The 26,482-nt window shown below is 35.2% G+C and overlaps 1 protein-coding gene across 2 annotated transcripts; it reads right to left on the bottom strand.

The window, feature by feature from the left end:
• Window positions 1-1,347: 1,347 nt before the first annotated feature.
• On the bottom strand, window positions 1,348-25,012 carry si:dkey-262k9.2 (uncharacterized). 2 transcript variants are annotated; one of them, XM_053507442.1, is made up of 8 exons: window positions 24,816-25,012; window positions 11,970-12,021; window positions 10,476-10,523; window positions 10,228-10,254; window positions 8,869-8,940; window positions 8,607-8,675; window positions 6,471-6,513; window positions 1,348-2,896 (listed from the first exon to the last, which is right to left on the bottom strand). In XM_053507442.1, exons 1-8 carry the CDS (start codon window positions 24,972-24,974, stop codon window positions 2,854-2,856), a joined length of 513 nt encoding a protein of 170 aa, XP_053363417.1. In that variant the 5' UTR covers window positions 24,975-25,012; the 3' UTR covers window positions 1,348-2,853. The 2 variants fall into 2 exon arrangements, with proteins under 2 accessions (XP_053363417.1, XP_053363418.1); XM_053507443.1 differs by lacking the exon at window positions 24,816-25,012 and adding an exon at window positions 21,742-21,876.
• Between the last annotated feature and the right edge of the window lie 1,470 nt (window positions 25,013-26,482).

Raw genomic sequence — 26,482 nt, 5'->3', positions numbered from 1 at the left:
AAGTCTTGAGTCATTATAAATTTTTCCATTTTATTATTATTATTATTATTATTATTATTATTATTATTATTATTAATAATAATAATAATAATAATAATAGTAATAATGTAAAGTGTCTAAAGATAAAATTAAAAAATTGGTTGTTTATTTATCATCCTCAGAAGCGGCCTCATTTCCCCTCTCATTTGTTCCAACCATTCAGCATCTCCAGTATACTAATCACTAGCCTTTTGATCTGCTCCTGTTTCTGACTGGTCCATGCCTTTATTTTATTTATTTATTTTATTTTTTTAACTTGAATAATTTATAGGTCACTATGTGTCTTACTGTAACAACCAAAAAAAAAATTCTCTGAAACTGTTCAGGTTTAGGGACTAGACTGAAAAGAAAGAGTAAAATAAGAGTAAAAACACTCTTAGGAAGCCTCGAGAATTATTTCTCATAACTACTAGATTAAAAATTCAATAGAATTTGGGTCTTTTTAAGCAAAATATTTTAAAATGAGGGGGAACTCAAAACTTTTGCAGAGTACAGTCCAAGTCAAAACTGGACGTGTGATGCAATTTTTCATGAATAAAGGTTGATTGACATTTACAGAAGACTTTAAGGTCAGCATGATGATGAGACTCTCAGCCACAGTAAAACATTTGAACAAGAGTACAATTGCATCAGAGGTGGCTTGTAGCACACTGCAGTTGTACATTGATAGGGGGTGTTCGAGTCAGATTCTGCATGGATAGGCTTCAGGCCCATGGAACCCTGTACAGGATAAGCAGCATAGAAGATGAATAAATGGAAAAAAAAGAAAAAAACAACAACTCATTAACAACTACAAAAAAAAGAGTCTTTGACAAGTGTGACTGTTTTTATTTATCTTCTTCTGAAGAACGTGAACTCAAATTTTGAAATTTCATATTATATTTAATTAGAATTTTAATGGTAAACTGTAATATAATTTCACATGATTTGAGAGCAAACTTGCTGATAAACAAAGCAGTATAAACAATGCCTTATAAAAATATCCAAAGTCATATCCTATCTTGGACAGAATACATTACCAAAGCAGTTACAACACAGACTCTCAACACTTTTTTACAGACAAAGCAATAAAAATTATGGGTGCTAATAAAGTGTGAAAATAAAAGTGGTGTCTCATAACTGACAAATGAATAAACATGCTAACTTTTAAACTCTTTTAAAAAAGCACGACACGCCTAAACGGAAATGACATGACACCATTTTATAATAAAGGTCTTTCATTTGATCTTATTATGGTTCATCATAAATATTAATATAAATTTTGAGGATTCCTCATTTAGATTATGTATTTATGTATTTATTTATTTATTTATTTGCTTTATTTACCCCAACATTCCATTCAACACATTTTTGGTTGTTTTGTCACCATAAGTGTTGTAATAAATTGCATCATTATAAGCAAGCCATGGATGCTATAAAATGGCTAAGTTTATGTTCATTTCTCTTCTTTTATGAAAACTGTTTTAGCAGGACAAAGACCAGGCACTCTAAAGAAATCTGTCATCTTGAGTAAAATCAATACTCGGTGCAAAGCAGATAGGAAACATTTAACAGGAAAATGGATTTTAGACAAAGCTTTGTACTAAAAATAATAATAGCAATACTTACTACAAGTTTTCCTAGCAAGATAAATTTGTGTCTTCAAATCCAATTAAATTAGAGATTGCTACATTTGTTTGAAATGTTTTTGTTATCTAAAATGGCATCAGTGCAAGAACTCATTCAGTGAGAGACTTTACAGGATAGTACTACTGTAGGCTACATTGATTAACTTTTAGATGAGCGCTGCTCCACACACACACACACACACACACACACACTTAACTGTCGAGCTCAAACACCTAGAGGCTTATGCAATTAGAGCACCTTTTTTATTTGAAAGAAAGACCTGAAGCGAGAAAATCGAGTAAAAGCATGGATGAATGCACAACACCTGTGTAGGTGTGTTTCACCCCTCCTTTTCACCCCACACACAGGTGATTTGGCTTTGTCACTCTAACACATATGCAAAAAACTATTCCTGTAAGAGATTCTTTGCCACAGTAATGACCTGGTTAGAAATAGTGCCCACTTGCCCCCTCCACATAGGGGGATTTCAGATGATTTATTCCTGCTAAAGAACACCAGCTACATGTGGTGATCAGCACTCCAGTGAAAGTAAAGCAAAAACAAATGACAGAGATACAGCTAGTTCTTGTGTAAAATTAAAGTGTCATGACCATCGTTTTCCAGTCACCATCTGGTTACATTTTTGCTAAAGCCAGTCTAACCCTGCATATGAAACCAGCTTCTGTTTTTTTTTTTTTTTTTTTTTTCCTACACCCTTGAATGCCTTAGAGGTTGAGAATGAGGGCAGTTGGAAAATATGCAGAAAACTGGCTTACCATAAATGGAAAAAGTTGCAGGAAGTTTATCTGATTGCTCTCACAAACCCCATGTGTTTAAAGTGCATATGATTTGGACTAGATAAAGAATCATGAGGGCTAAACTGCAGCAAATGGCATGTAAAAGATGATTATGGGTCTTAAACAACAACCATATCAAAAAGATATAAAATGTATTCACTTATAGAAACAAATAGTATCAGTGGTGCATAAATCATTCTTCGATCCATGGCATTACGACAAAAGAGTGCATTCTTTAAAAATCATTTCATGCCTTAGGTTAATGGCAAGTCGAGTAATGGCGGGGTTTTATAGTAGGACAAGTGGGACGGAAGAGACGGCCAGAGATGACAGAGTGTTGTTTTTTTTGTATGTGTGTGTCGAGGTGTCCCTGATGAGATCCCAGAAGCAGAAGTGGGGAACTGCAAGTTTAGACACCTTTCTGGCCCTGCTCCACTGGTACACTGTACACACTAAAGAGAGACAGAGAAAGAAAACAGTTTTTGTTAGACACCTGAGTCTAAAACAAATCCTCAACACCTAATAGTCTGTCATGGAGACCTTCATCACAGTGAGTCTGTCTTACATACCCCAACAGATACAGTGAATTTTAGGAACCTGGGAAGGCACTTTGTGCACGAAGGCAGTTCTCTACATTTTGCTGGATTGATTTGATCTTAAACACACAAGCCACTGGGAGCCTGTGTGCTTAATGAAACTAAAGTATTCTGGACCTGTCTATAGTCCTTCCTTACTATTTAGTTTTATCAATTCTTATAAACACCAACTCAGCAAAGAGTATGAATCAATATTCATTTTTATTTATGTGTTTATGCCAATCATTGTATGAGTTAAGATTTGTTTAAAGGGAAATAAAAGAAAATAAATAAATAAATAAAAAACTCTGGACAGGCCCCTAAACATGCTTTTCACATACAAAGTGTACCTTCACGTTTTTCTTGTACAGCGATGATAACCGAAAGTATATTAACAACATCTAACTTGTGGTAATTTGATGATTTCCAAACCCATATCCCTATAAACCTTTTGACCACAGTGTGTGAATTATCTTGCAATCGTATTATGCGGCTCAGGTTACACACACAGTGCATTATATATGCTGGCAGCTCCATTTTTGACATTTGAATAGAGGACCGTATTTAATCATTGCTCCGAAAACATTCGACTGAATAGACCTCTTTGTAAAGCCAATCACATACTCATGCTGTTTTAACAACCTCAGTACACAAAGTTGTTCTCCCTCACACCATGTAAAAGTGTGATTATTTTACCCATCTGTCAAACTCAACCTCAGCAGGTGTGGGTCATGTATACAATCATTGGTACGTTGTGTTCACAACTTGTCCGTAATACATACAAAGTACGGTATAGTGGTAAACCTCTTTCTTTACTTTTATTTGTCTTTTCTTGTGTCTGTATTAGCTTAGTGTGCTTGGAAACACCGCCATGTCCTGGCAGGTTCAGTGTTAATCCACAGAGCCTTGGGTTGCTGTGAGATTAAGCCACTTTTCAGCTTTCTTATCTCTCAACAACGAAAGACTAAGAGACAGAGAGAGAGAGAGAGAGAGGGAGAGAGAGAGAGAGAGAGAAAGAGAGAGAACAACATTCCCTAGAGGTGATCTATAATTGCACAAAAGATTTTAGTCTTAATAAAGGAGCAAAGTGAGAAGCAAAATGTGTGCGGATATATACTGTATATATATAAATCTAGGACATTTGCAAAGGTCACAAAGCCCCGCTAACAGCTGACAAAGTGAAACTGATCTCCATGCAATTCAGGAACTTGAAGCAAAGGCATTACCTCAGACAACAACACAATGGCAATATAGCATGCGCCTAAAAAGTTTTCAACTTTAATTATAATTGGGTTAAACATTAGATAAATCAATGAATGTTGGGGAAAACTTGCATGTAAACATTTACCTTTTTGTACCTAAATATAGTTAACCAAACATTACACTTTAATGTTTCCCACTGCACAGGTACAGTGATGGTCAAAAGTATTAGGACAGCATATGCCATGTTTTACAGTTTTCCCTGTGTACAAAACAGGTGACGTCACTAATTATTTCTCACCTATTTGTCTAGAGAGTTGTGTTAGAGTCATCTGGTAGTTCATGAGTGGAACAAATGTGTGGCAGGAATTTTAACATTCTAAAGCCGGGTGTCTACCCCTTTACAAAAATGGTTTAGACTAGGGAATGTTCAAATGACACATATAAATGAGTATTGCATATGTCTTTTTGACTCTGTACTCTAGAAGGTTTTGAAGAATAAAAGACTTTATATTCCATTTCGATTATTATATAGCAATTTCAGTGCATAAAAAATGCATTCTTTCTCTTATCTTGATTATCATTATTTTAAAATAAAAAGACAGTAAAACAGTGAATTTCACATTTGCCTCAATACCTTTATTGTCTTAATGTATAGAAATCTCTGAGCTCACATGAAACATGCGCTTATTTTATGTTACAGTGCAGCTACAAAGGCTATGGCTAATAGTAAGCCTAGAGCATGATTTAGATACTTGCATACTGTAGATACTGTACAGTATATGGTGGCATTGTGGCTTAGTGGTTAGCACTGTCTCCTTGCACCTCCAGGGTCTGGGTTCGATTTCTGACTTGGGGTCTGTGTGCATAAAATTTGCATGTCCTCCCCACGCTTGGGTTTCCTCCAGCTACTCTGGTCCCTCCCAAAATCCAAAGACATGCAGGTTAGGCTAATTTCTATTCCTGAATTGCCTATGGTGTGTAAATGTGCATGTGAATGTTGACTGGCTGAGGTCCTTCCACAGTTGGAAGTGAAAATGGAAACAAATACAATAGTCACCACTAGCCTTTACTGTCCCTTGTTGGATAGCTTGTTGGTCTTATTTGCAATACCATGCATAATAAAAGCAAGACAAAAATGTACATATGAACTGCATTTTTTATTTATTTATATGCACTGTACCTACAGTACAGTATGCAAGCCTATAAAATAGCACTTGATCCAGCATGCACTATTTTATTTCACTATGAATGCTCTATCTGTTGTTGTCAGAAAACAGCTCATAAAAAGATTTATCTGTGGTATGCAACAGACCACAAGAATAATTCTTTAGTTTGGTGTACCACCAAAGGAAACTGTATACAGAAGTGAATAAGCCTATATTTTCAGGTAAGTGTGTGATGATTTAAATCTGCAGTTTGAACAGTGTTAGACCTGTAGTTTTAAATAGGGTGCAACTTTCGATCCTATCATGTTATAAAACATCACTGCAATAATTGCACAAATTAAATTTTTATAATTTTCATCAGCTTAAATAATATATCTACAGTAAATATTGTGCTCTAATGTATATTGTTCTTCTACCCATATTTCCTATTTTCCTGGTGCACTGTTATTCTTTCAGTCCCAGGGTAACTGGTTTGGGCAGTCTCAACTCAGTACATATCTGTCAGATATGATTTACACTGCTGATTTGCAGCTCAGTGTGTCCCGCTGTTTTCTTTGTACATTTTGACATGCTGCATAGGGAGGCACGTTTTCGCAGCCATGCAGGTCTCGTCTTGTTTTTGTCTGTCTGATCCTGCCCCGTTCTCACAAAACCTGGCCAGCAATGTGTCATCTAATACGTGTACTTGTGCACTCTGATACACAGGGGCACAGCTCAATGAGACAGCGTTTCAGATACGAACTAAAAAAAGGGTTTAGAACTAAAATGTGGAAACTTAAAAAAAAAAAGGTGTGTTGTTTAATGGTGAAATATTACCATATGCTTATAATCAGTGCAGGGACAACATTTGGTGATTACCATTGCAAAATTAAATACACGTATGAGTTTCAGGTAATCAGGTTGATCTCTTTTTTTGTAGTATAGCTCTCGTTATAGCTTCTCTTGCACAGTTTGAGCTAATCATTCACTACCCTTCAATAATGACAGGTTTTGTTCGCAGCACCCTCAATGGGTGGAGGTGTCTCAACTGATCTGTGATATATGTGAAAAAATAGGTAAAAATAGAGGAAAATGGATCTCACCCTTGTTCCCGTCTCTGCAAATGTAGTTTAAAGAGAACTACAGCTGTGGGTGGAAAAGAATAGCAGTTAAACTTGAAGGTCATGATTGCACATTTAACATTAAACCGTCAACTCCAGTCTACTGTCTTTGTTTTGTTTTTCTGTGAGTTAATCACATGTTGATGTATTGTAATTATTAAGTTACAAATGAAATAATGTTCTAAATACATATATGTAAATATTATTTTAAAGCTTGTGGAACAAACATTGACCATGGTAATTAGACACGCATTTACAATATCTGTTCGTTTATTAGATCATGGATTTCCTGGTCAGAGTTAAGGTGGTTTTAAATTAAAGAGGCCACTGCTTTTAGAGAATAATGTTGCCAAAGAAATATTAGGGATACACTATGGATACAAGCCTGTTGAGGCATTCTCATGCTCTGGGCAATGTTCTGCTGGGAAACCATGAGTTCTGGCATTCATGTGTATGGTACTTTGACACGTACTACCGGCCTGAACATTTCATAATGTTGCCAATGCAACATTAACAGAGCATGACACTGCCTCAACAGGCTTTTTTTCTGAAATTGTGTATCCTGGTGCCAACTTTTTCCCAGATAAGTGACACATGCACACGGGTTGACATCAGACCAGGTACCTTTATTCATTGCTTCATGGTAAAGTTATGATGCCCACATGGCCATTATAAGCAAGACAATAATTTTGGTGGTGGACAGGGGTCAACAGCTTCATAGCTTAAAAAGCGAAAGCTGTGATTTACTGTTTGTTTGTGTGGTCTGACAATTATACAGTAGCTCTTCTGTGGCATTAGACCAGATGTATTTGCCTTTTTACTGCACATGCATCAATGAACCTGTCACTGATCATCATCAGTGAACCTTGGTGGCCCAGGACACTGTTACCAATTTACCAGTTGTCCCACCCTGTGTCTACATCTGTAAATCTATTTGGACACCATAATGCCTTTATAATTAGACATTTAAAAAACTAAAGTAGGTGTAATTTTGATGCAATTTCAGCAATTATATATTTTCTGAACTTAGAAAGTCAGTTATCATGATGTAATGTCAATCAGGCCAAAAAGTGTTATACTGTAACACAACTTTATGTCAACACAATCTACAGTACTTGACATCAAAATTAACAAAATAAGCCTTAAGGGTAGCAGACGGAAACTGTACATTTTTATAGTTGTATGTGAGTTGCCATTAAGGGCTTTTGGAAAAGCAGCCTATTTTGTAATATTTAAAATTATATATATATATATATATATATATATATATATATATATATATATATATATATATATATATATATATCTTTTTGGGTTTTTTCCAATTTTCTCCCTAATTTAGTCGTGGCCAATTCCTCCCCGTCACTAGGGGGCTCCCGCATTAAGGCTACTACTACCATTCAGCCGGGAGGGCCGAAGACTATCACAGGTTTCCTCCAAACCGCGTGACGTCAGCCGACCGCATCTTTTCGAACTGCTCGCTCACGCACCGTTAGGGGCGGAATAACACACTCGGAGGAAAGCGCTAGCCGCTCCTTCCGCGTGCGCGAGCTCACAGACGCCCCCGATTGGCTGTAGAGCCGTGATTAATGTGGGAGCGCAAGTACCTCTCATCCCTCCCCCCTGAGAGAGCTCGGCCAATCAGCTCTCTCTGTGCTGTGAGAGGAAAACAGCATCACCCAAGGTTCGAACCAGCGATCTCCGGATAATAGGGCGAGCACTTTACCACTGCGCCACTCGGAGACATATTTAAATGTTTTAAATAAATAAATAAATAAATAAACATGCCAAAATCAATAACCTTCTTTTACTCTCTCTCACTGATCATCTATACCCGTTTATCCTGTATACTAGGTCATGATTAGCCTGGAGCCTATACCAAGAGACAGGGTACACACTGGACGGGGTGCAAATCCATCACAAACATTCTTCTCTTTTTAAAATTCATTAAAAAGATCTGTGGTTTACACTACATTTCAAACTTATTTATAGTGATAATTTTAGTTTCCACAGTTCCTGGGTATTTTGACCACAAGCCATACCACATACACATTAGAAATACCCACATGTGCTTATGATCATAAATGATGATCTGGTTTGACTTTCTGCGCCTCTTACCTATTACAGTCACGATGGCTAGGGCAACCACACAAACTGCTGCTATTATAATGACCATCGTGTGTCCATCTACAAACACAAACAAGCATATACGACCATGTAAACATCTGATATCTACTTCAGAGTCAATGGACCCTGGATTGGAGCAAAACAGAATTAAGAGATTTGTAATAAGTACTAATTATTTCGATATTGTAGCATAATGTGATACTTGACTTTATATGCCACATCAAACAAATATAAAAGCAGAAATTATGGTCACCTTCAGTTTCAGCATCATCTGGTACATTTTTCACTTCTGCAGCAAGCAGAGAATTTTCAAATGTTGTAATTCCTGCACCACACATTCAGAAACACATATTTATTTATTTTTTTTTAAGTGAAATATATTTTACTGTCAAGTCTTTACAATTCTACAGTATAGTTGCTATAATATGTAATAATATAAAAAAAAATAAATGGCTGTAGTAACTCAGTCACGTTTAAAAGTTAGTACTCACGCTTTTAATTCTATCTGTTTTTGTAAAAACATGATAAAAATCATCTGAGGTTGTAGTATTAGGCAAGTATAACCTCAGATAAATAACAACATATATTTTTTTTTTCTCACAGTGCCATTATTTATATAATAATAAATGAAAATAAAATGCATAAAAAGTAACCCCTTACGGCATCCACAGGATTTAAGAGTGCTGCAAATCATCAGCCCTTAATTCATTAATCACCAGCAGGTGTGCAGATCTCTATAAAAGCAAAGGTTTGGCAGTTTGCTGGTCTGGAGTATTCAGGTGTTCCCAATTCCAAAGGGAAAAGACATAAGTAATGGCCTTAGACAAGCAATTGTTGCTGCACAAGGATGAAAAGGATTTGAAGTTCAATGTTCTAATGTGAGAAAAAAATATTCACAAGTGGGGGGCATTCAAGACAGTTGACAATCTTCCCATGAGTGCATGTTCCACATTCACACCAAATTCAGAAAAAAAAAAAAAATCAAGAGCTATATCTTAGACCCTACATGCCTCAATGAAGTAAGTCAAATGTTAAAGTCCATGATCAGCACAAATAGAAGAATACTGAACAAGTATGGTTTGCTTAGAAGAATTGCCAGGAGAAAGGCCCTTCTCTCTAAAAGGAACATGGAAGCATCTCATATCCACTGTCAAGCATGGCGAAGTTTAGGGGTGATTATTTGGGTTTGTTTTGCAGCCACAAGACCTGGACCCCTTGTCACTAATTTAACTATGATCCCCTCTGTATCCATCAGAACATTCTGGCATATCAAAAATCGAACATTCAACAGAGCTGTAGTATAAATTAGCTTATCCTATATATGGTTCATGAAATATCCTTTTTTTCCCCCTTATTTAGCTCATGATAAGTCTTTGTTTTTGACAGAAATGAGCAGTCCTTGTTTTACCAGCTCAGTGATTCTATTACAAGGCAATCATCAGGCTAATCACGAGTGACAGTCCGTGTTGAGCAGAAAGACGGCAGCTTTCAAAAAGTTGGGTTCATCAGGGAGTGGCTAACTGATTACTTTCAGAAATTAACACGATGGCTGACCTTAAAGCAACGACCTGCCTTCATGCTTCATCTGCTTCTGGCACTAAAGAATGCTTACTTTCTTGTCCATCTTCTTGTTCTTCATCTGTGGGTGGAAAGAGAACAAGAGAAGGTGTGATAAGAAACATAGCTGGAAACTTGCTGCTACATGTACTTCTTTATTTATCTTTTAAGGTATGTAGATGTTTCTTTGTCATTTTAAATAAAAATGAACTAACCTTTAATTTATAAAGACATTTAGAGAATTTATTAAAAGACTAAATCAGACAGTTTATAAAACAAGAAGACTTTTAAAAATAAATTTACCGTCTGTGTCGTATTCACCTCCCGAGGCCTCATGATCTGATTTATCAGCTGAGAACATGAAGGGGGGGTAATAAATAAGATTTTCGTATAACCATATTAATTTTCACCCTTAATAATAATGCATGCATTATAAATATTTATAAACATGCAATTCCGAAGGATGGGGGAAAAACTTCATTATTTTGATTTGACAGCTTTCACACATATTAACTTAATTTACTAGGTAACAATTATTTGTAAAAATATAGAATACAATAGAACACCTTATTTTAAACATTTCTTTTATTTTCTCTTTTTTATCAGTCCTAATTCAGGATAACTGCACTAAAAACTAAGCTCTCCATTTTCAGAAAAGTTGGTTGACACTGGGGTGTAATAAAGATCCTGAAAATCTGATTCCTAGTAAAAGGTGCCAATTACAGTAACTCACAAAGGATATGAATACCGTATTACCTCCTTCCACTACCTTGGTTATACTATGCTATCAGCAATGATGTACTGATATTACAAAAAGGAAAAAAGATACACTTAGGAAATAAGATCCTGTATGTTTAACAGACTGACTATGGGAAGGGACATTTGTCCACGACCACTAAGTGACTGTAATTATATTATAACAGAAGTATCAGTTATAGTCTTGCATTTACTGACATTGTAGAACTGTACTGTACTGTACTCTATTCAAACTACTGTAGCTAGTTGACTGCAAGTGAACCGGCTTACAAGAATTCAGTATAAGGGTATCTGTTTGTATTCTCAGATTTAGTCAAATGTAAAAAAATGTCTTTTTTTTTTTTTCTGAAATAAACAAACTGATTGCATATTGCTGAATCAATCTTATCTGGTTGCATTTATATAATTTTAAACATAATCATATATGATTTTAAACATGTTTTGAGAGTTTGAAAGAAACCAGAAAACCTGTTTTACCCACTTGGAAGGATACTGCCCTACAGTGTTAACAGATTTCATCAGGATGTAAATCTACAGTATAGTATATTCTTTAAATTTGCATTCTAGTACACTATCAGTATACCTCTAGAAAGATGTATAAGGTTTAATCAAACAAATTTAAGTTCATTTATGTAACCTGCATTATTTTTAATACTATACTTCATTCAAATTCACAGGGGACTTTTTTATTTGATACCCATTACACCTTCAGGATCAATCCTATCAAGCAATTAGTTGCACTGTAGTAAATAAATAGCTCATAGTATCTTTTAAATAATATGCTTTAACATGAATAATTGGACACAAAGGGCATTAAAATTGCATTTTTATTTTTTTTTATTGAAGGTATGTCTGGAACCTACACAGTCTAATGCTGGGTCCTTGAGCAAAGTAGCTCATGTGAGTTAGGCTAAATAATAATAATAATAATAATAATAATAATAATAATAGTAATAATAATAATAATGTAGTTGCATTTTAGTTATACACCAAATGATTATTATATCACAGTGTTTTTTTATAAAGACAGGTTGACCCTACCCTTGACTGTCAGAAGCAATGTCAGAAGGAGTAGCCGCAACATCGTCATAATCTGCAGAGAAAATATACATTTTAGGTTTTAGATGGTGTATCACATTGGTTAGAGCATTGTACTACTGATCAGAAGGTCCCGGTTTCAAACCCAACCACCCCCAAATTGCGACTTTTGGGCCCTTTAGCAAGGCTCTTAACAATTAACTCCTCAGATGAGTTGATGAGTACAAAGAGGAAAAATATGTAAGTCACTCTGGATAAGGGTGTTTACCGAATGCCATAACATAATATACAATAAGATAAAGTCTTCACTGAACAACCTGGAACATATCATAATATCATTATTTTATTTTTATAAAACAAAGTGATTTGTGCAAATGGCAGCTCTGGGTTTAAAAAACAGGCCTTGCTTTCTATTAAATCATTTCAGGAACCAGCCAGTGACCTTTCCATTGCAGATTCCATTGGAAACTTAGGATACATGACACTCTTGGGCATTGTGCATGCTGGCTTTATGCAGACATGCTGATTTGTAATTTTCACAAAAGCTCAGCAAGAATTGGGATGTGTGTAAATGTGTGTTTTCTTTCCTTTGGTCAATCAGGCATGAAGATGTCTATGGAGGTGATATAAACCCAATTTTGATGAAGATACTGTATGATGTGGCATAGCATGTGCTTCTTTGCGTATCATAATCCCTCTACTATTTATATCAAACTGTGAACATTATTATAACCGCATCTTTAAAAAAAAAAAAAAAAAAATCATTCATCGTACATGAGCATGCTCAGCTGCACAGAAACCATAGATAAGAGATAAGGTAAGTGACACTGAACTGTAACAACCCTATGTTATTTTTTTTTTTTACCTCTTACAGGCAGCCAACATGTTTTGAATACATGCTAAAAGGATAATTATTATAATCTTTTAAACAGGAAGCTTGTATGTGGAATCTTACCAAAAAAATCACGTCTTTTAAAATCTTGATCTTGATTTCTGATTCATGCATAGCCAAATGATTCAGTTAGTGATTCATTAACAAGGGCTTGATGACTCAAAACAGCTCTTTTGTAAAGACAAACAACCCTTTTTCCCAGCCCAAATGTGTTGATGACCTTGAGCTTATGACAGTTTCATTTAACTGAACTCTCCCCTACACACTTAGACACACAAACACCCCCCTACACACACACACACACACACAAACACCCCCCTAAACACACACACACAAACACCCACACACACACACACACACACACACGCACGCACACACACACATTACTTTTCTACTACTCTCACACACACCACACGGTTATGTATGAGGCTTACAGCTGCCTGGATTGAGCTTTCATTTCAACTACAGTTAAACTGCCTCTTGTCTCTCTCCCTCTCTCTCTCTTACTTACTTAAACAGATGTTTGGGAATTGCCTCTTCCGATATTTTTCCATGGAAATGTTTAAAAATATAACAGAGGTACACCATACCCTCAGATGGCTGCTTATTTTAGAATGGTGCTTCCTTCCACTGGACGGAGGGCTCGTCATTTCCAAATTATAAACTACTTCCTTTATTGTGTTTATTGTTCTTGTTGTCCATTGTATCAGACCGAACTTCCTTGTGCTAACTGATAAGAGTGGACTTTTATGTCAATTGGCTTTGTTAAGTACTGTAGCATTACACAACACTACGGTATGCAAGGAAATGATGCCAGAGGCATACTGCACCTGCAACATACAAACTATTACGGCTCTTAGTACTGACCTGAAGTAAGCTTATTAGAAAAAGCACAAGTGTATGTATAGTATATGTACTACTAATAAATAGGGATGGTATTCCCTTTGAAGTCAGATTCCTCTCAGGGTCTCTTCCTTGGAACCATTGTTTCTTTGAATGTTTATTGTTAAAAGCAGTACATAAATAAAACTGAATTGAATTATTGGAATTTACTTTATGTATACATGATTGTATTATGTTGTGCTAATCTAATTACAAGTAACTTGTTGTAGTACCGCTATATAACACCAACATATTAAAGTAATTATATTTGTTCAGGGCTCATCAATAACTTTTATCCAGGTCTAAGTCAATGTGGACCATGTTTGTCCACTATTAGCTTTTGTACAGCAATCTTAAGATCCCACCACAGCATTTTATCGGATAGAGGTCTGAACTTGACCTGACTAGGCCATTCCAAAACCTTTATTCTGTTTTGTTTATTGAAAAGCTGATTGCTTTTCACCAAACATGTTGCTGAGCATTACTGCCAAGCAACTCCCCTTTGGTCTATAGGACATTGTTTCAGAACTCTTATGGTTTATTAAGATGCAGCTGCGTGAACCTTAGTCTTGCATCCGTGTACTTGGCACCCTTCCAAATAAACCGTGCTGGGGCGTACACTCCTGGGAAGATTGGTTACTGTCTTTAATGTTTTCCACTTGTGAATAATCTTTCTCATTGTCGAACAATGAGTAAATTGTTTGGAAAGGCTTTTAGCACCCTTTCCAGATTGATATGCAGCAACAATTGCTTCTCCAAGACCACTGCTTACGTCTTTCCGTCTTGGCATTATGTTAACACACACTTGAGTAAGTGTTGCATGAGAGGTCTGCCCATCTGCTGATGATCAATAAATTAATGGCTAATGATTAGCAGCACCTGACTGCAACTTACACTCTCAAATCCCGTGAAAACCGTAAAGGGGTACTTTCCTTGTCTTTATTTTTCTTAAATAAATAGTGTTATGGTAAAAAAAATAAAATAAAAAAAAAGAAGTTGCCTAATAATGAGATCTGCCATGATCAGATATTATTTTATATATTATTTAAAAAAGTGGGGTACTGTCTTTTGAACTGTATATTGAGCAAAACTAAAAAAAACAAACCAACAAAGAGGTTTGGTGTCCCATCTAATGTGCATTATGTGGTGGAAATCCTGAAAACTATTAAGACATGAACAGTTGTAGCATGGAAGTAAGGTGATTTCTTTTTCCTAGCCATTTCATTTTAAACACAAACTTTACTGCCAACAGAATCTATGCCCTGTACATCGTGTTCTCACATACAAAGAGTTAGTTTTCCTATCTGTCTCAGAACAGATGCTTAACCTTTATCATTCAGTGGCACACCGCACAATTAATACAGAATTAAAATGCAGATTTTTTTATTATTATTACAATTCCCACTGGGTGCTCTAGGATACTCGCCATATTCGAAACAAACCTGAGCAGGATAATGCTTAGTAAAGACAAATGGCTTAATAAATGAAGGAAGAAAGGAACAAATAAACAAACAAATAAAGTGATTTAATTACTAAATAGCTAGCTAATAGCTAGCTAAAGACATTATCAAGATATTAATATAAACATAACCACATCCATGGAATACAAACTCTTTTAAATCCACAAAAATAAGGAATGTGGCATTTCAGGTCCAATGTCTGTTTAGCAGTAATTTCACATAACCAGTTTTTAAGTAAGAAAAAAAAATGTGTTTGATTTAAATAACAGTCATGCAATTCCAGTCACTTATTTGCTAGTTTATAGTTGTTGATCAATGTTGTGTAGTTCACCGGTCAGCGGTCCTAATGTTATAGCTGATTTAAATTGTAAAAATGCAAGTCAAATATGGAAAATAAACTGAATATAATATCATGTTTGTTATTTGTTTGTTGCATTTTGACATGAAGCAGTTTCATTAAGCAGTTGTGTTAGTTTTATCTAAGTAACTGTCTTTGGCTGAGGCATGGCATCTAATATAATGTCTAGACGGAGACATTCTTTATCTGTGAGTGTGTTGAAAGAAAAACAAAAGAAAACTAAAGCACCCTTTGGTGTTTTGTGTGGAGGAAAATAACATATGAGAAAGCTGGGGCTTACTTATGGTCTAATTGAGAATTTCCATGCTTACTTCAGGTCATCACAGCGAGCGAGAGACGCTCATTTACTTCACTAATCAGACAATGCAGAGCTCGCTTTAGCAAAAATACAACTCCTGATCATAGACTGCTGGGGTGAATTTTTCCACTAGCAATAACCTCGGCAGGCCAAATAAAATCCCCGTGCATCCAATTTAGTGTGCTGGGCTGCTCTGGTTCAAATAATAAGCCGAACCAATTTAGGAATATTTATCAGCACAACTCAATGCCTGCGATTACAGAGTCTCCTGAAGCTGGAGCCACTGTATAAATTGGCTAATATCTTCTTGTAGATGTGAATTCTAATTGAATTAGCCTTATTCTTTGGTTTACACACTTGTTTGCCTTCAGGCCTAATATCTTCCTTATTGTAAACAAGTGCAGTTTAGTCCAACAGAGCTGGATGTCTCTTGAACTTGATTGTGTATGTAAAAACTATAAAACATCAAAATGGCTCAACAAGGAAGTAAAATTCACTTTTCAAAATGGATAATAATGGCCTATATTTATATTTACATTAATTAAATTCATATCCATATGAATTGAATTGAACCACTATAATCTTGACCAGGCAGTAACTATAAGTGGATAAATGAATAGCTCATCTCCTGGTCCTTGTTTGTTTCAGGAATTTCATGTATTGATGCTTGGTTAAGCTTGCGTGAAAGTAAAAACCTTCCGCATGTGGGACGTTTCTGTTGTGTCCTTCAGATATCTATCCCAGTGCACAGCTCTAGGTTAAATCAGATGACCTTTAAAATGTTCTAAAACATGCAACAAATACTTATTAATCATATCACTATTTTAGTAAATTAAAATATATATGTTGATTTTATGGCTAAAATCTTTAGTGGCTGAAATGTCAGTTCAGCATACTGTCCAACTGTTTCCTGCCACACACACACACACACACACACACACACACACGCACACACACACAGTTGTCCACATATACAAAGACATTATAATGTAGCTGGGACTGATAAGAATCTGTGGTAGGATATTTAACATGAAGACACAGAGGGCTTACAAAAATAAACACTGGATATGCAACAATGCTATTCAAAATCTTCAGACATAAAAAGCCACATTAAAATGAAGGCAAACAAAATGGAAACAGAAAGAACAAAGAGAGCATAGTGAGAGGGTGGAAAAGCTATTGATATGTTTATTCATTCAAGGTGTACTGATGCATGGAAGAAGGAAATGAGTCCTGTATGTCCGTCGACCATGTACAGTACTGTATGAGTCAGTTGTGAGTGACCATGGCTCACACAGTAAATAATGTGTCCAAAAATGATATTGTGCTTATTGTACATGCTGAACACATTGAACTATTGCATTCAACCCATTTAAAACATGTAATGTTCATTTATTAATAGGGATATTTGTTTTAGGTCTTTGTTGGTTAATTTTATTTGATTTAATTCAATTTTATTTGTATAGAACTTTTAACAATTGTCATTGTCGAAAAGCAATGAATTAATTTTTTTATGATTAAAAAATAAATTCTAATAATTATAGTGTTTTGAAGTTTTATTACTAGGTCTACTAGTTCTACTAGCTGTCAGTAACCTGACTATATATATGAAACATTTCTAATATAAAACCATTATCACTAAGCCTTATAGCATGGGCTCTAAGCTCAGGCATAAACCTATTTGTGATCGATATTTTTAAAACAAGTGTTTAAAGTGTTAAATTCACTGTAATCATCCTGAGACTTTGACAAAATTCAGTATGCAGAAAAGGTCCTCTTTTGTTTAAACCCCACAAAATGTATCCTCCTGTCAATTATATCTAGTTTCTCCTCCAGTAGCATTTTGGAAAAATCAGTTTTTAACTAAAAAAAAAAAATAGTTTCTCCATTTTTTTATGCAATTTAAAACTAGCACTACTCACTCTCTTACTCATTATACAGTATATAGACTGATTATCCTGTATTCCTCGATTGTACAGGGTCAGAGAAAGCCTAGAGCCTATCCTGGGGACTCTGGGCACTAGGTGCGCTACACACTGGATGGGGCGGCAATCACCACAAGCAATTTAGAAATGCCAGTTAGCCTAATCTGCATGTCTGGACTGTGGCAGGGAACCAGAACGCTCACTCACTCATCATTTACAGTATACTGCTTTATCCTGTATTCAGGGTCACGGGGGGTCTGAAGCCTATCCCAGAAGACTTAACCCACCAAGCATGGGAAGAACATTCAAACTCCAGGCACACAGAGACGGGAATTGAGTCTGGCCGGGAATCAAACCCGAAACCTGGAGGTGCAAGGCGATAGTGGTAACCACTACACCACCATACCGCCGAAACCAGAACACCTAGAGGAAAAACGTAAATTGCGGGAGTGAGGCCACAGTGCTAAGCCCAATCCAACCATGCCACCTTTCAACCAGCTGTAATTTGCAAAAATTCGTAGCGGCTTAAGAACCTGATCATCATAATGATAATTTACTGTAACATGATGGCCAATGATAGTGTGTCTATACTGCTAAGCTTATTTTTTTTAGACTTCGAGTTCCAGTAGACTACAAAAATGTATAACATGTAGAACAGCAGTGGTTGTGTGCTGGAACCGAATGGACTTCTGAATGGACACTAACTGGCTTCAGTATGACAACAATGTACAATGGCTACAATGGTTCATGATTAATCACATGCTCCAGTGGTAGGTATTGGTGTTAAAGAGTCATGTGTACCATTTATATACCAAGACCTTGCCTACCAACTAAATTGTACCTTGACTGAGAAAAAAAAAGCTTCACAACAAAGCAAACTTCAGCAGTTTGTAGTTTCTTTTAACCATATGTACATTTTTGGAAGGTTTTTCTAAAGTAGCCCGTATTTCAGTCATAGAACCTCTGTGAAAGTGAAATTAGTTTATATATACGTATATATATATATATATATATATATATATATATATATATATATATATATATATATATATATATATATATGTGTTTTGGCATATTGTGGTGAATTCAATCAGTGCTGTCATCATACTGTAATGATGCAAAATAAGAACCATTTATGTAAAAACTCAGCTTTATAATTTCAGGATGTTCATGCATTAAACATTTTACATGAGCAGAATTGCCACAGAACTTAACCACATCTCATATGACACATGTCAGAGAGGATATGAAAATGTAAAGATAAGTGACATTTTCATATCATGTTGCCAAATAAAGAACTTCCTGCTAACGAGAAATTCTGCTGACACTAACCAACACACAAATGAGACATCACATCACACATGGAGCACAGAAACTGTTCTAGAGAAGTGAGAGAAAGAAGATGTTAACCTATTGAGTAGCCAGCAACCACAGAACCAAGAAGCATGCTTTAACCAAAAACAAGTAAAAAAAAAACATGTATTTGATTTTTGTTTTTGGGGAAGTAAAGCTTTTAGTGCAGAACAACATCACGCGGTTTCCAGCACATGGTGAATAATACTTATATAATATTAGCTTATCATTAAGATTTTGGTTAGTTGGGTTCTACTAAAATGTGCACTGTAGCTTTTCACGTGCAGACTCTAAAATGTCCTGAATGCCAGTACACAACTAATCAATATAAAGAGATAAATTTTCTGTTGGGAAAGACAAGATAAAAATAACGCAATGTAGAAAATACACAGATGACTAAAAGATTTAAGCAGCATGTAGAGGAATGAGGTAGCAGCAGTATAATGTGTACCCTGTGAAGCAGAGGAACTTCCCCATAGTGTCTCACACCTTACCCAGCCACACATTGCTAAAGTTATGCATCACTGAACGGAAATTCCCAAATGAAGCTTGGGTCACAAATTGTTTTAAAAGCTTTGACAACGTTTTTTCAAATGTATTTATGTTTTTACTATATACAAATATATTTAATATAGATGCACAATGTGGAGTCTAAATCAAAATATTCCTAGAACACACGGATACAACTTGTGTCTTGGAATATAACCACACCGTTAGGGAAAAAATTTATGTGATGACCTGGTCATTCATTGAATTCAGGTCATCATTTTATTGACTTAATTTTATTGCCACATAATGTTGCTGAGCCTAGACCTGTCCAGTGGAGCCACAACAGATCATAACAATGCCTCCAGGGGCTTGTACAATATGCATGTACTGTAATAATGTTAAAAACTTGTTCTCCCACTGTCTATTTATCTTAAACCATCAACACGAGCAACCGCAATGCACCTACGCACTCATACATCTGTTTATACACTATGGGCAGCTTGGACATGCCAATCAGTCTATAATAAGTGACTGTGGGGAGAACCTTGCCAAGCATTGAGAGAACGCCACACACATACACAAGATTCGACCCCACAACCTACTGTAATTGTGTGAGATGACAGAGCTAACAACTAAGCCAACATGATATCTGTTCATCCAATAATAATGATTATAATTTTTTATTAACTTGGGGTATTTCTTCTTCTTCTGCGTCTTCTTCTAGTTATCTTAGTAAACACACCTCAACAAATTAAAAAAATTAGTTTTAAAATGTAAAAACTTTGTTTTTCTACTTCCACTTTAATATGACCATTTTCAGTTCGTTATCACAATTTCATAATGAGTAAAATAATCATATTATTTTACTAATTCTGTTGTTTTTGCTTGTTTTAATATGTTTTTGTTTATATGTATATCATATTTATTGTAATGTAACACTAATAACAAGCAGATTATTTGAAAAAAAGGTTTAAAAAAAAAACATAATTATTGATTTGGCAAGGTTTTCTGTAAGGAAAAAAGGGACGTCCTTGCTTTGTAAATGCCAAGAAGGTTCCCATTGTGGGAAAGTCTTCAGGGATTGATGTTTGCACTTTCCAGGTAACACTGTACGCTACAGTACCTGTACCAATAAAATCTTAACCCATATTCAACATGCTGTCCCTTTATAATAGGGTTTTTTATTGGCTTATAACTATTGAATACAGAAGTACTTATTTATTAAAAATACACATTGACAAGGGTTCCTAAGACTAATTCAGCACCACTTTTTGGCAAAAAAAAAAAAAGATAGGCGAATCATGGAGCTACAGCTACGACAGTGTAAGTGATGACAGAATATTCTGTAACAATAAATGTAACTATTAACAAATTAAAAGTTTAGTTAATTACACAATGAATTAACTTACTTATAGCTAAACTATTAATTTAAAAAGCCACTGCTTTATCCATGCAGGATAACGTGGTATACAGTAGATGATGAGTGAGTGAGTGCTTCATCCATATTATATTTTAAAAAATTGGAAAAATTTTGTGGAATAAAACAAATATGTCCATGCTGTTATAAGTAAAATAATTCACTTTTTTGTGGTTCCATGATGGTGTTTTATTTTTTTAATTTGATCTAAACTTTGTGGTATAATGAATAAAGTTCTTCCTCGACATCTGTATTTTCATTATTTCCATTTTAGTATCTTTGTTTTTTTACTACTTGCTCATTGAGTATTAGCATTTACTAGTCAATAAATGCTGCTCTCTGACACTGAACTTGTCATTTCAAAAGTCTACATTCCAAACACTCAGAATAACGTGCTATGCATCTGCTTTATATTTATGCCACAATAAAGAACACTAAGAATTCTAACAGAGCGGTTTAGAGCAGACACCTTCAGTCATGAGCACACAGTACTGAGAAATAAACACAAATGCCTTGCTGTAAAACCTATAAACAGTATCTTTCATAATCATATTTTAAATACATCCCATTCGTGTCTGAGCTTAAAAGTACTAAAAGACTTGTGACATCTGCTAAACACATAATAACTTTATATTGATTTGTTAGAAAATATGACAAAACAGCTGAGAATGAGAAACAGGAATATTGTAATAAAGACTTACGTTAGCCGCAGAACATGCACAGAGCGAGAACAGGAAATACACACACAGTTTTGACTCGTTGATAGTAGCAAGTGGGGGATTCACATAAGCATTAAGAAGATATGCACTCATGTACTTTTATATGTTTTGTAGATGTGCACTTTTCTCTGGAAATTACCTAACCCAGTGGCCCCAATTTTTATAAAATGAGCTGCTATTGTGCTTTTAAAACAGAGAAGATGGTCTTAAAGGACTTTAGCCAAAGTGCAGAGGTGAAACACTCACACACACTGATAAGTGTTGGCACCCTTGGTATTACCTTCCCTGATTTGGATCCTCCCACCTTTAAATCGATTTTTTGCAAACAGGAAAGAAATAGTACCAATAAAAAGTATGCTCATGGTTTCAATTAATATTTATAATTAAAACAAGTGCATACAGTGACAGATATTATAATCTAATATAATACTTCACAGCTTTTTGTGGGTTGAGGTGAAAGTGTTTTTTTTTTTTTTTTTTTTCTTGCTACAGTAGCCTCATAAAATTATGTCCATAGCCAAAACTTGTGCTCTATCAATGTTTTGGCAGATTAGGACCTGAGTTAATAAAAATTATTCATGAAAATGAATGTATATTCTATAAATTATATAAATGTATATTATACAGATATAAGGAATGCAAATATTAACTTATGAACCTAAACATACACCAATTTCCCATAAGCATAGATTTGAGATCATTTCATATTGAGAAGTTCGTTGTTTGTTAGTTTTTTATATTTTTAATGGAACTAAAAGTTTCTCTAAGAGATTTTTAGCTCATAAGCTCATTGTACTAACCTGAATCAAAATATAGTTTTGGAGGTCAATAGTAGCATTTGTACATACAATGCAATTTATATGTACAAATGCACAATAAATCTGTATCAAAAACTGAATATGGAGATTTCAATTGTCAAATCAAATTTCACTTTAAATACTACTACTACCTCCGAAAGCAACCTCTAGTCATACGCTTTATTTAGCCAGTTATTTTTATTTTGTTTATTTACTAAATAAACACTGAGCAGTTGATTTAAACATGGAACATAGCCACATGGCACAGTGTTTTGTCAGTACTTATTAGTGTTTCTTACTATTTGATCTATTAGGTTCTCAATGTCGGTACAAATGTTGAAGGAAGCAAATTATAGACACCACACATTTCATGCAGGTAGCAGCAGCTCCCAATCATATCCTTTGATGTGGCAGGATGACATTAATAATGACATAACCTCAAACAAAATTAAGTAAAGGTGCTATCACAGAGCAGCTAATGCTATGAGCTGCTGTCTAAAGATTTTTTTTTACAGTAAGCCTGTATGAGGCACTCGAAACTTGACATCATATTGCAGCTTATAAAGTGAAGCAGCGTCTTTTGAGTGTTTTTTTATCTTTGAAACAGCAGGTGTGTTTCCTGTTGCTGGTGAGGTGCACACAGTAGAGCTAGTATCATTCAACAGAGTTTCCAGGTTACAGACAAGTTACAAAGTCTAACTAACTAACTAACTAACTAACTAACAATCCCAAAACAAAGAAACACCTGCTATAAAACTACACACATCATACTGTACTCTCTATAATCCATCTCCCCTTTATCATTCTTTGCAATATGCACAATGTACATGCACACTATTTGCATGTGCACTTTTTAACTTTTAGACTGAATTCTATTGATATGCTATGAAATAAGAGTTTATTATATTATTATTATTATTATTATTATTATTATTATTTTATTAGCCCGATTTCTCATGGAAACCTGACAACACTGTAATTGTCAGGTCTGCAGTTACTTCTCCAATCAATGTATTCATAGAGTGAGCACAGGGCTGAGTAAGTCCTGCCTCACTGGGCCTTTGTTTGTGCTTTTGTAGTTCATATTTTTGACCACTAGGTAAAAAAAAAATAATTTTGGATGGGCATCTAGAAAGACAAGCAAAACACCAGAATCACTATTTCGCTATATACATATTTATATAGGCCAATTTAGTAATCTAAAAAATGTAAAATGAATAAATGAATGAATAGGTAAATAAATAAATAAATAAATAAATAAATGACTCATCCATAACTTTTTTTTTTTTTTTTTTTTTTTTACAAATTGTTGTGGACATGTATGTGTCAGACAATGCTGTAAATCTAGCAGCTTAATAAACCTTAATAATTAAAGGTGAAGGCAGTGCCTTAAGAGTGCTATGTTTCCTATGCCTTGCTATACAGCTTTGGAGTCTGGCTTAAGTTAGTACAATTCTGTGCTTGCTTTATTGCAAGATTAAAAGATCATTTTAAGCCATTTATAATTTACCTTTTGAGGGCAATGCTTTGTGATTCAATACAGTACTTAGCAGTTTTTTCTCTTCTAATATTTCAGGAATGCTTTAGGGTTGTTTCCAGTTCACAGCATGTTTTATGGGTCAGGCTGCTTGCTTGACAGCCAAGTGCTGATGAACTCATACGAACTCATTTTCCTTAAACACGTCTAGAAATAACTCAGGCTTCTCAAACTCCCTGCGGCTTCATCTGTTGCAACAGACTTCTGCTGTCACAGGAGTGGCAACCGCTTGTTAGCTACCTGTCCTTGTTAAAACTTAACCCACATGTCCAGGATGTTGATCTAATAGCATCTGAGTCTCTGTATAACAACTTATCAATTCAACTCAACTCAAAGTTTTACCAGTAGATGTACTTATTTATGCACATTTCACTTTGACAGTGATTCCCAAAATATTATTCCAGTTATATACCATGAAATGTTTAAGCAATCCCTATAGTACTTTCTGCAGATAATATGCAATTTTGTAAAGTCTATGTTCCTGACATTTCAATGCTCATACAACCTATTTAAACACATTTCAAACACACTGAAGCACATTTACAACACATTTCAATTCTATACAACTCATTATACAAAACAGAACTGAAACATTTGAACTTTAAGTTTAAATCTGAATCAATTTCCTTTTTTTATTCCTCAGAATATTTGCATAATTATTATTTAAATGTGTACAAAAGTTTGTTGTAATTTTTTTAAATGTTGTAATAATGTCCACTTACCAATATATTCAGTTTCAGCAGGTTGGAGCTGTGTGCTATTGCAGTATGTTTTTCTTTCTGGAATCCTTTGTGAAACTGGCAATTCAAATACTTCCTGGCCGTCTTAATGTCTTCACTGTTCTGACAGGATCTGCACACGGGGAGGTGTGGAAATCTCATTGGCTGACATGCCTCATGAAATTTAACACCTGCCTAAGTTTTACATGTATTATGCCGACTAGGATCTGTATTATAAACATATTTCACTGCAACTGGCATGCTGCCATTGTAAACATTGTTTGTGGTAGGTTTGTATATCTTAAATGAAGCATTGCATAAGACTCCAACAAACTCCTACAGTAGTTGATCTCATGATTAAAGTGCTGTATAAGGCATATACAGTACATATAAAAATTTTAAAAGTTTATTTTTTACATTCTTAACCAATACTGGATTTTTTTTAAATATGAAACAACACATATAGCATTTAGTAATTAAGTAACAACAACAAACAAAAACATTAGTCAGTGTTTATTTACAGTCCGGTGTTCTGTAACTATTTCTGCTAAAACAATATTCTCAAGTGGATTTGCAGAACCCATTCAGCACCATGATGAAACTGGTCGTCATGAAGGCCATCCCAGGAAAGTAAGACCAAAACTTACATCTGCTGTAGAGAAGAATTTTATTTACAATTACCAGCTTCCGCAATCACCAATTTACAGCACCTCTGATTAGAGCCATTATGAAGGCTTACATAGCATAAGCAGTAGACATTTCTTAATATAAACTGTTCAAAGCACATTTTGGATCTGTACATTTTGAATGTCTTTGACAGAAATAAAAATCAGAAATGACTATGGAATTATAATTTGTGTACAATGCACAGTAATAACAATGACAACCAACTACACACCAGCAAACTGGTGACAGGATCATGGGCACACATGACACACTTGCCAGGGGGAGCAAAGGCCAGCATGTTCAGTCCAATGCCACAAAAAAGCAAACACAGCTCAAACCGCTGAAACAAAGTCAATTCTGGCCATCAAAGAAAGCAAATAGAATGCCTGGTTCATTACAGGATGCTGCATATTGGGGCTTAGCACGCACAGAGTTCAAGGTTGTTGATCTGGCCTCCAAATACCTCAGATTTCAACCTGAACAAGAATTCATGGTATGCACCAGACAAACAAGTGTAAGGGAGCCCCAAACCTGAAACCAACAGCACCCAAAGGATCCACTGCTAACATCCTGCTAAAATAAAAACTCACCAAAGCATATTTCCAGAGGTCTTGTGGAGTCAAGGGGACAGAGCTGCCCTGGCAGTGCCAAAATCACTGGTATTCTGATGTATGAGGGGAATATAATAGGAATATGCATAATACTGGACTTGATGTTTTGCATTGTAATGTTATAGATGTTTAGTGTACATAGTTTAAGTTACAGAGACTAGACTTTTTCCCTCATTGTCCACTCTAATAAATGGAAAAATTGCTGTAAATTTAGCATAAAAATTATGCAGCTACAGCTCAAAAACTTTAGTTGCTGTTCGCATCAACCATCAATATGGGAAAGATGTGATCTGTGTGACTTTGGCATGTTTGTTGGAGGCATTCAGTATGGGCTGGTTTAGGTTTTTCGAAAACTGGTGACCTCTATAATACACACATTAGTCTCTAGAGGGG

Source organism: Clarias gariepinus, chromosome 11, assembly GCF_024256425.1.
Source record: "Clarias gariepinus isolate MV-2021 ecotype Netherlands chromosome 11, CGAR_prim_01v2, whole genome shotgun sequence".
Classification (NCBI taxonomy): domain Eukaryota; kingdom Metazoa; phylum Chordata; class Actinopteri; order Siluriformes; family Clariidae; genus Clarias; species Clarias gariepinus.
This window is presented reverse-complemented; position numbering and strand designations above follow the sequence as displayed.